Source organism: Cebus imitator, unplaced genomic scaffold (genome assembly GCF_001604975.1).
Source record: "Cebus imitator isolate Cc_AM_T3 unplaced genomic scaffold, Cebus_imitator-1.0 Scaffold60, whole genome shotgun sequence".
Lineage (NCBI taxonomy): Eukaryota > Metazoa > Chordata > Mammalia > Primates > Cebidae > Cebus > Cebus imitator.
In genome coordinates, this window is record NW_016107375.1 from 2,553,060 (window position 1) to 2,564,635 (window position 11,576).

Below are 11,576 nucleotides of genomic sequence, written 5' to 3' on the forward strand. Positions count from 1 at the left end.
GCCTCTCAGGTTCAAGCAATTCTCCTGCCTCAGCCTCCCAAGTAGGTGGGACTACAGGCATGTACCACCACTCCCGGCTAATTTTTGTATTTTATTTTTTTTTAGTAGAGACGGCATTTGATCATGCTGGCCAGGATGGTCTCGAACTCCCGACCTCATGATCCACCCCCCTCAGCCACCCAAAGTGCTGGGATTACAGACGTGAGCCACCATGCCCAGCCTCATATTTTTTTTAAGTTTTTAGTTAGTGATAGCAGGAGAGTTAGTCCAGTGTTGGTTGATCCATCATGGCCAGAGCAGAAATCTTATAAAACATTTCAAGTCATTATTTTTTAGAAATAAAGGTGTAGCCAGGCGCAGTGGCTCACGCCTGAAATCCCAGCACTTTGGGAGGCCGAGGTGGGCAGATCACAAGGTCAAGAGATCGAGACCATCCTGGCCAACATGGTGAAACCCTGTCTCTACTAAAAAAATACAAAAATCAGCTGGGCATGGTGGCACACGCCTGTAGTCCCAGTTACTCAGGAGGCTGAGGCAGGAGAATAGCTTGAATCCGGGAGGCGGAGGTTGCAGCGAGACTCTGTCTCAAAAAAAAAGAGAGAAAGCTATAATACAGAACCATAGACTCTATATGACAGAGAAATAATCTTTTCCAGTGCACTTTTTTGGAAGGTGAGAAGGTACACAAGCTCAAGTGACTTGTAGTAGATTACACTATGAGTTTGTCATAGTCTATATTTCGGGTTTTCTCCACTATTCTTTTCCCTATAGTAATCTTATGAAAAATTTTCCTATGTTTGAAACTTAATTTTAAACTGTCATTAAAAACAATTTTTTAGAACTCTTATAATTTAAGCATCCTCCTCCTTTTTTTCTTATATAAATAGTATGGTTAATCTTGCTGTGAACATAGACATGAAGAAAGAATCATTTACAAGTATATTTTAGAATAATTGACATGCTGTGGAACTATATAATTCTATATAAGACCTAGAAAAGAAAACAATGCCTTTAATATAATTGGTTTTTTGTTTGTTTTTCCAGTTTATTTTCTTTGCTGTCCAAAAAACACAACAAAGTTCTGGAACAAGCCACACAGTCCTTGAGAGGTTCGCTGAGTTCTAATGATGTTCCTCTACCAGATTATGTAAGTAGTTACCTTATTTCATTAATAAAAAATTTTTCTTTTGGCTGGGTGCAGTGGCTCACGCCTGTAATCCCAGCACTTTGGGAGGCCAAGGCAGACAGATCACTTTGTTAGGAGTTCAAGACCAGCATGGCCAACATAGTGAAACCTTGTCTCTACTAAAAAAAGAAAGATTAGCTGGGTGTGGTGGTGCACACCTGTAGTCCCAGCTACTTGGGAGGCTGAGGCAGGAGAATCACTTGAATCCAGGAAGCAGAGGTTGCAGTGAGCTGAGACCACGCCACTGCACTCCAGCCTGGGAGTCTTACTGTGACACTGCTTATATTTTGGAACATGGCTTAGATGAAGATACCAAATATTGTCTTGCCATCAACCACAGGAGAAGTTCATCAAGTTCTAATAAGGACGTCCCCAAATCCAGACATCAACATAGTGGGTTGGTATTTCAAAATTATATTAGAGAACTCTTTAATACTAAGTTTGCAGTGATGATGCATACCAGGCAGCTGCAGAGTTGCCTTGCTTGTTTCCTGTGGTTTGTTTCATTTCTAAATGATTGTCCTGATATGAGACTGTGGGAACAGCACCCAATCCAGATATTAGCCAATGATAAACAAAGATAGCTGTGTGCAGCCACAACCTGACTGATGCTAGTTTTTTCTCGTGTGTGTGTGTGTGTGTGTGTGTGTGTGTGTGTGTGTGAGTGATGTCACAATCTGCCATCCCCTTAAGGTATTAAGTTTATAATTCCAAAATGTATCTTTTAAGATTTTCCTAAGTTGAATGTTCTAATCTTTAATTGGCATAACAGCTCACTTAATTCTACACTTGCCATACCTGTGATAAGAAAAATATATCTAATAACTGTTTAGAAACCCCAGCTGGGGCCAGGAAGGCAATAGGGAATTATGTTTACTAAAACCTTGAATTTGGGTCATCTGCAAATGTTTTATTATTTGTAAATAATTATTATTTGATTTATATAATATTCCTGTGCCATTTACTCCACAAAAATGTGTTGAATGTGTATAGCTCTGAAGTTCTGAGGTTGCCTTAGTAGCATTCTTCTTTAATCAGAGATCTGTAAAACTGATATTTCTTTGAGGAAATAGGTCATATTCACTGGTATTTGTCAATCATGGAGGTGATTATGCAATGATAGGACAGTTGGAATTTGTAATAGTCCTGTGAATTCTGCTGTTAAAGGGTACAGATTTTAGAGTCACTAATTGACTGTTTTCTTCTTGTATGAAATTTTCACTAAGTAAAAATGAATTTCTTATAGCATCTGTGTCCTAGAAATACTGGGAAAATTCCATTTGGAATCTGTCATTGACAATTCTTTTTTGTTAACATTTATGTGTTGTGCTTTGTAAAGCACAACATTTTTCAAATGGATTTATGAACTTGAATTTTGCTGCCTTTTCTCAGAGTTAATTGAAGAGAACGGTTAGCACTGATTCAGTAGGTGAGATGACTGTGAATTAGTCCTGATAGAGTCCTGAAAGGTGATTAAACAAACAGCAGTAACCTTAACAATGAGCACCATCATGTGTTCTTTCATGATAATGTCATGTTTTATTGGTCATTCCCATTGCTAAAAACGCTGTTGTATAAGTGACTTACACATTCAAAACCATTTTCTCTTTTACATTAGTCATTAACTGGGAAAATGAACACGTTCCTTCCTTTTCTTTTGCAGAATTTATTGGTAAGTGCCCTTGCCAATAACCACATAAAATTCTGTGTCCTGAGCTAATACTTTGAACCACTTATTTGTAAAAGATGAAAAAGGAAAGTGAGGTCTTAATGCAGCTATGGATTCCCAGATGTAACTTTCTATACCAAGACCGAATGAACTGTATTAGCAAAGAGTTTGAATAAATACTTAAAAATAAGGACATATTTTTATTCTCACTGTAGTACATAGAGTACTTTCAGTCTACCTAGAGGTTTCTAAGTTTATTAAGAAAATGTTGATCCTCATTATACTGTATAATTCACAAGTCAGTTAAGTAACAACATAGAAAGTAAATTGCAAGTTCCAAAAACATTAGTATTAGTACTTTAGTGCAATCATGTTGGTCTGAAGATTTCTGGGGAAACCTGAAACCTTCAAATGAGCCTAGATAATGAGGAAACTGCCCTGGCTGTTTAAGGGGAAATTAAAAAAAAAATTTTTTTTACTCATACCTGTGGAGAGAGAGAATGCCTTGACACGGGCAATAAGAGTGTATGAAAAAGCAAGTAAAGTTCCATTGACTTGGCTGTGCTTCGGTGTTTGTATTATCAGAATTACATAAAATTTTATTTGGTGAGTAAAGGGAACAGGAGAGAATTGTTAAAGGAGACTCTTTCAATGGATTTTTTTAAATAAAAATGGACTGAACTTTCAGAGAAGTTTGGTTACATATAACCAAATATAGAACCTGAATATAGAAAATGAAACAAAGATCATAAGTGAATTATGATTGCTTTTAAACTATAACCATGTGAATAAAGTATAACCAATGATGAATATTGTTACAGTATCATATAAGCTTTGTTTCTCTAATTCCTAACAATCACCTTAGCAACTGTTTGAGATGAGAAGAATTTAACTTTTATTCTAGTCGCAACCATAAGAAACCAAATTATATTGCCCAGTGGTCATCAAATGCCTTTGAATCTTTCTGTAGGACTGACTCTACCATCTAACTCCAAAATTGGAGAGATGGGCTCTCATTATATTGCTCAGGCTGGTCTTGAATCCCTGGCCTCAAGTGATTGTCCTGCCTTCTCCTCCCAAAGTGCTAGGATTACAGGCATGAGCCACTGTGCCCTACAGATAGTTTGCTTCTTAAATTGTAGCTTTCTAAAGAGTAAAAGCCATCCATTTGAAATTTATTCTCATCAAGTCATGATCTCTTATTATTCTATATGGAATCCTAAGATACTGTGAACCCTGTAATGTGTCATTGGTTCACTTTTTGACTTGCTAGCTTTTATTTTATTTTATTTTATTTGAGACTGAGTTTTGCTTTTGTTGCCCAGGCTGGAGTGCAATGGCGCAATCTCAGCTCACTGTAACCTCTGCCTCTCAGGTTCAAGCAGTTCTCCTGCCTCAGCCTTCTGAGTGGCTGGGATTACAGGCATGCCTGCCTAATATAGTATTTTTAGAAGAGAGGGGGTCCCTCCATGTTGGTCAGGCTGGTCTTAAACTCCCACCCTCAGGTTATCCGCCTCCCTTGGCCTCCCAAAGCGCTGGGATTACAGGCATGAGCCACTGTGCCTGGCCAATAGCTTTTATTAATAATCTTTTAGACTTTGTTTACAAACCTTTAAATCTGCTTTCAGATATTTAGGTTCTTCAGAAACGTATTATAGGATATTCTGATCTGATTTTCATATGACATGAAAATTTAAATTCAGAGATTTCTGTTTTCTACCCCATTCTTTTTAGGTTGTTCTATTAAGATTCTGTGTTGGTGTTTACTCTTTAACTTAGATCTCAAATTCATTTGATTCAATAGTTGATGGATAAGTAATATTGAAAACTATCCTCATTGTTTTATACAATGTTTGTGCCTTTACTGAGCTAGTGTTAAAATACCCCTCTGTGCACACACATACACATAAATGATACAAAGGTATGCATACATACTCTTTGTATATAATGTTATTAGAGTATTCTGTTTTACATTTTTATGGGTACATAGTCAATGTATATATTTATGGGGTACACGAGATATTTTTATACTCACATACAATGAGTAATAATAACATTAGGGTAAATGGAGTATCCATTTATCCTTTCTTTCCAATTATGCTCTTTTGGTTATTTTAAACATACAGTAAATTACTATTAGCTGTAATCACCCTATTTTGCTAGTATCAAATACTCGATCTTATTCATTCTATCCAACTATATTTTGTTAACTCCTGAGCCATCCCCTCCCTGCCCTAACTGCCCTTCCCAGCTTCTGGTAACCATCCTTCTTGTTAAGTGAAACAGGCCAGTGAAGGAAGACAAACATCACACATTCTTTCTTACTTGTGAGAGCTAAAAATTAATACAACTGAACTCATGAAGATAGAGAGTAGAATAATGGTATTAGTTCTTGATGGAAGTGTCCCTTAAAGATTTTTCTAGAAGACGTAAACACTGGGGTAGATAATTTAACATTTATGTAACATGGGAACAGTTATCTTAGATATGCTGCCATATCCAAGAAGTTTGAAATGCTGAAATGTGTTACTCCTAAAACAGCTCCTTTCACATGTTGTCACTTTTGACAATTGCTTTTGGGGATTGGCTTTTCATGCGTTTTTTCCAGTGATGACAACAGCAATCAGAATATTATTAAACTTCTGTTTTACATTACTTTACCATGGTGTAAGAGGTCAGAGTGAAGAAGGCATGGTGCCTCCTTACCAGCATAGTTAAAACAAATGCATAACTAAAATACAATTCAAAAGATAACAAATTTTATAAAAACTATATAACCAAACTTGTGGGAATGTCAGAAGAGAGAGAGAGTGAGAGAGAGCAACTTTTAGGAAGAAGGGGAGATATTGTGGCAGTCTTCATTGAAAGGAATTGAAATTTGATCTGGGTTATATTTTTAAAAGGAGACATTTAGGCAGGAAAACATCCCAGGTGTTATGCTGCTTCAGCAAGGGCATGAAAGTGAAAAATGATCATACATCACGCATCACTGTCACTGAGTTGTTTGTATCTAGCATAGTGTCTGGTATATAATAGGTGTTCAGTAATTATTTGTACCCCTCACTCATACTGTACACAAGAACTAACTCAAAATGGACCATAGACCTAAAGGTGAGAGCTAACATTATCAAACTTTTAGAAGAAAATATGATTAAACCTTCATGACTTTGGGTTAGGCAAAGACTTCTTAGATGACACCAAAAACTCAAATGACAACAGAAAAATAGATAAATTAGACTTCATCAAAATTTAAAACTTTGTGTTTTAAAGTATGCAATTAAGAAAGTGAAAAGACAATCCACAGAATGGGAGAGGATATTTTCAAATAATCTATTTGATAAAGAACTAATATCTATAAAATGTAAAGAGCTCAATAGTAAAAAGATAAATAGCAGAATTTTTAAATGGACAAAAATTATATTTTGTGAACTAGTTCTGTGGCTTGTGACCTGTGTGGCCTTGAGCATGTAGTTTTGCCTCACCGGGTCTCAGTTACCTTGTCTGTACTATGATGGCCAGAGGGAAAAAGACAGATAATAACGAGAACTGAACACCTGGAGTTCTTGTGAGGATTAAATGAATGAGTCAATGTAGGATTCTTGGCACAAAGCAAGTGCTTGATAAAGTTAGCTATTACAGTTATGCCATGCTGCCCATGTGTAGGAGAGACAGTCTGGGACCACAGGCATTAGTTCAGAAGATGGAACTGTCTCTGTGTTCTTTAGTGCAGAAAGAGCTTCCTGCAGGAGGTGGAGTGGTGTGATATTAGATGGAGAGGTAGGGATCACAATAGCCAGTCACTGACTACAGGTGAGCAGCAACATCAGGAGGATTTTTTATCTGTCTGGGAACATCTGGGTAGTTATTTGACATCACAGGGTGTACCTGAACCCCAAAGAAGGACTCCTTCCCAGATTGCTTCCTGACCTTGGAATTGCCAGGACTTGGTATGTCCTGGAGCCTCAGAAATCAGCCAGACCAGAGTGACCACCGCGAACAAAGAAATGGGGATCATGTTGGCAGGCGTCCGGTCAACCAGCTACCTTTCCTGAATGCCATCATGTGCTGAACACCCCAGTAGGCTTTAGGTGAGGCAGAGACTGGCTGATGCTCCACCAAAAACATTTTCTCTCCCTGATTATACAGCAAAGCATCATTTTCCAGCTTCCTTGCATCTAGCAGGGGGCCATATAACCAGCTCTAGTCAGTGGAATGTAGGTAGAAATGCTGTCATCCAGGCTGGAGAGCAGTGGCACAATCTCAGCTCACTACAGCCTCTGATCCTGGGTTCAAGCAATTCTCCTGCCTCAGACCCCTGAGTAGCTGAGACTACAGGCATGCACCACCACACCCTGCTAATTTTTGTATTTTTAGTAGAGCCAGGGTCTCATCATGTTGCCCAAGCTGGTCTCAAACTCCTGACCTCAGGTTATCCACCCACCTCAGTCCCTCAGAGTTATGGGATTACAGGCATGAGCACTGCACCTGGCCATTTTTTGTTCATTGTTTTTTGGATGGGTGTGTGTGTGTGTGTGTCTTCCATACTTCTCTTCCTTCATCATTTGTTAGCTAGTTGCCGGAGACCCAGTAGGAGATTCCAAGGTCCCACAGGATGACATTGCCTGGATTCCTGGATCTTCTCATGGAAGGCCAACTGAGCACCCTGTTCGATTGGGATGCAAGTTAGCAATAAATTTTTTAATGCATTTTTTTTAATGGGAAAAGTCCTAATAGACATTTTTCCAAAGAAGATACAAAAAGTGGCCAATTAGCACATCAAAGGATACTCAACATCATTGACCATTAAGGAAATGCAGATCAAAACCATAAGATACTGCTTCACACATCTATTTTGATGGCCAGAATAAAAAAGGCAGATAATAGCAAGTGTTGGTGAAGATGTGGAGAAATTAGAATCCTTATGTACTGCTCATGGGAATGTTAAATGGTGCAGCCATTTTATTTCATCAGTAATTAAACACAGAATTATCATATGATGGAGAAATTTCATTTCTGAATTTATACACAAATGAATTGAAGACATATGTCCACCTGAAAATGTGACTGTTCATAGAACTATTGTTTGTAATAGCCAAAAATGGAAACAACCGAAATGTCCATCAGCAGACACGCGGATAAATAAAACGTGGTATATCCATACCATGTGAGATACTACTCAGCTATGAAAAGGAGTTAAACACTAACATATTCTTTATCCTGGATGAACTTTGGAAACATTAGGCTAAGTGAAAGAAGCCAGTAACAAGGCCACTTACTGTTTGAGCCCATGTATATGGAATGTCCAGAATAGGCAAATCTTATAGAGGTAGACAGTAGATGCCATAGGGCTGGAGTGTGAGGCAGAATGGGGTGTGACTACTAATGGGCACCAAGTTTATTTTGGGAGGTGATGAAATGTTTTAAAATTAGGCTGTAATGATGTTTGCACAACTCTGTGAATATACCAAAAACCATTCAATGATACACTTTAGATTGGTGAAATAAATGGTGTATGAATTGTATCTTGATGAAGCCATTGAAAAAAGTAGTGTTTTGAACACTGGGGGAAAAAGAGAGCTATTTGTTGGGTGTGTGTACTAGCAGATGAAGAACAGCAGGGCTAGCTAGCATTATGGAACAAAGGTGAATGTAGGAAAATAAATTTTATACTTTGAAATGATTAATATTTTAAGAAGGCAAAATATGTTTCTTGAGTGATTTGACTTTAGAAACTGCAAAATTCAGCTAGATAGGCAGTTACACTAAGGTGTGTATATCCCTCAGCCTTGTTTAAGAACAAAAAATAGAAATAAGCAAAATATCCATCAATAATGGATTTATTCAATAAAGTATGAATTCATCCAGTGCAGTATTCTACAGCTATTTTTTAAGTGAATTCAGTCTCCATGGGTTTATATGAAAAGATACCCATGATATATAAACCAGTAAGAAAAATATTTTATAGCATATAGGTTATATGTACATATATGCTTGAAAATATGCATTAAAATTTTCAATAATGCACAAGAAACTATTGAATAATGGTTACTTGTGGGGAGTCAGACTGAAGAATCTCAAAGAAAAAAGAATAACATACTTTTTACTTTATATTCTTCTTTATAGGTGTAGATCTCGAATTTCTGTCAAGTATACATGCAACTTGCTTTCTCTCCCTCCCTTCCTCCATTAAGATAATTTTAGACTTAACAGAGACATTTTTATGAATTTCCAAATGGGCACAGTGGCTCATGCCTATAATCCTGGCACTTTGGGAGGCCAAGGTGGGTGGATCACCACAGATCAGGAGTTTGAGATCAGCCTGACCAACATGGTGAAAACCCATCTCCACTAAAAATACAAAAATTAGCCAGGCAGGGTGGGAGGCAACTGTAATCCCAGCTACTCGGGAGGCTGAGACAGGAGAATTGCTTGAACCCAGGAGGCAGAGGTAGCAGTGAGCCGAGATTATGCCATTGCACTCCAGCCTGGGTGACAAGAGGGAAACTCCATTCAAAATTAAGGATTTAACATTGGAACAATACTGTTAACTTTAATAAAAGTCTCATTCAGATTTTACATTTTTAACATTAGTACCTCTATTCTTTTCTGGGAGCCAACCCAGGATCTCGTGTTAAATTTCCTTGTCATGTCTCCTATGTCTTTCTTGTCTTTTATGACCTCAATACTTCTAAAGATTATTAGTCAGTTATTTTGTGGAATATCCCCCAATTTGGATTTGGCTGGTGTTTTCTCATGGTAAGATTGAGGTTGTGCATAATTGACAAAGATTGGGAAGAGGTGAGACCTTCTCAATGCATCATACCAGGAAATACATGATACTGATATGTATTACTGGTGAGGTTTCCCTTGACCATATTGCTAAGGTGAGGTATGCCAAGGTTTTTTTACTGTAAACTTGTTATTTTTCTCTTTGTAATGACTGTATGTTCTGGGGAGATACTTTGACACTATGCCAACATCCCGTTTTTGCTTACAAATTTTTCTACAAATTTTGGAATGCACTGATGGATCTTGCCTGCAGCATATATATCACTGATTTACTAGTGATTTTCTATTTTTCTCATTCCTTCTGCCATTATTAGTAGAATTCTATAAGGAAGAGTTGTCACTTCTCCCCAGTATATTATTCGGTTACTTATTTCTATCAGTTTGGACACATGGATCCTTATTTTATTCTGTGTGTTATAACCAGTACTGTTATTATCATGTTGCTCACATTGTTCCAGCTTTGACCATTGGGAGCTTTCAGGTTGTGTCCTCTGCCCTCTCAGTTTACTCCTATCTTTTTTTGAGACCTTCAAAGTGCCCCAGTTCATCATGTATTTTCTCTGCTCCAGCCCTGGAATCAACCAGTTCTCCAGGAGGATCACAAAATTTGGGTCAATATATTTATATTTATTTTCATATTGAAGAAACTGTGTAAAACAGTTAGAGCCAAACCCTGTGGATAAGGTTAGTGAATATCCCTGGCACGACTGCTTTGAGTTTAATGGATTCCAAGTCCCACATTGATCGATCCCAGTAACTTTCTTCTTTAGTGCAATCAATTTTTTCCCAGGCATATGAGTCATAATAAATAAAAAATTTTGTATTTTGGAGTGTACATGATTTACTGTATGTATACATTGTGAAACGATTACCACAATTAAGTTAATTAACACATCCGTCACCTCACAGTTACCATTTTGTGTGATGAGAACACTTATGATCTACTCTCTTAGCAAATATCACCCATACAATACAGTATTATTAACTATAGTCACCATATTGCACACTGGGCTCACAGAACTTACTCATCTTATATAACTGAAAGTTTGTACCCTATAACCAGCATCTCCTTTCCTCCTCCCCCCGGTAACCACTGTTCTGCTCTGATTCTATGATTTTGATTTTTTTAGATTTCACATCTAAGTGACATCGCACAGTATTTGCCTTTTTGTCTCTGTCTCATTTACTTAGCATAATGTTCTCCAGGTTTATCCATGTTGTCACAAATAATAGGATCTCCTAATTTATGGCTGAATGATATTCCATTGTGGATATACACCATGCTTTCTTTCTCCATGTATCTGTCAGCAAGCTCTTAGGTTGTCTTCATATCTTAGCAATAGTTAATAATGCTGACATGAATACAGGGGTACAAATATAGATATCTCATTTCCTTTGGATATATACCCAGAAGTGGGATTGCTGGATCATAGGATCATTCTATTTTTAATTATTTGAGGAACCTCCTGCTGTTTTCATAATGGCTGTACCAATACAATTGATTTTAAAATTCAAGTAAAGTCCCTAGCGAGTAAGCAAACTCCTCATCCTCCAACCCCACCACATTTTTCCTCATTAAAAATCAGGCCTGACTTTGACATAATAAAACCAATTTTCATGGTTGTGTTATAACTTGGCTAGGACCTGAGAGTTCCAAAAATGTTCTGAGAGTGATTCTAAGGACAATATTGAGTTGAAGGGCTCCCCTCTTTTTAAAACAAAAACAAAACTGTCCTTCATTTTTAAACTGAAGGATTGAGGGAAGCACTATTGCCTTTTCTAACTCCTGAAGAGGAAGGTTGTTCTGTCCATTCTTCTGTGGATGCTCCGTTGGTAGCTTAAACTACTACGCTATGGTAAGACCTGTGACCTATAGGAACATTTTTCTTTTGTTCTACTTTGCTATACTATTCTTTTTTTTTTTTTTTTTTT

The 11,576-nt window shown here is 37.4% G+C and overlaps 1 protein-coding gene across 7 annotated transcripts in view; it reads left to right on the top strand.

Moving 5' to 3' along the window:
* Positions 1 to 11,576, top strand: part of DYM (dymeclin) — a 437,637-nt gene that overhangs the window by 308,481 nt on the left and 117,580 nt on the right. For all 7 annotated transcript variants that reach the window (XM_037738956.1, XM_017529655.2, XM_017529659.2 and 4 more), the window contains one exon: positions 1,045 to 1,147. In XM_037738956.1, coding sequence (XP_037594884.1) covers positions 1,045 to 1,147 — 103 coding nt within the window. The remainder of the gene's footprint in view (positions 1 to 1,044; positions 1,148 to 11,576) is intronic.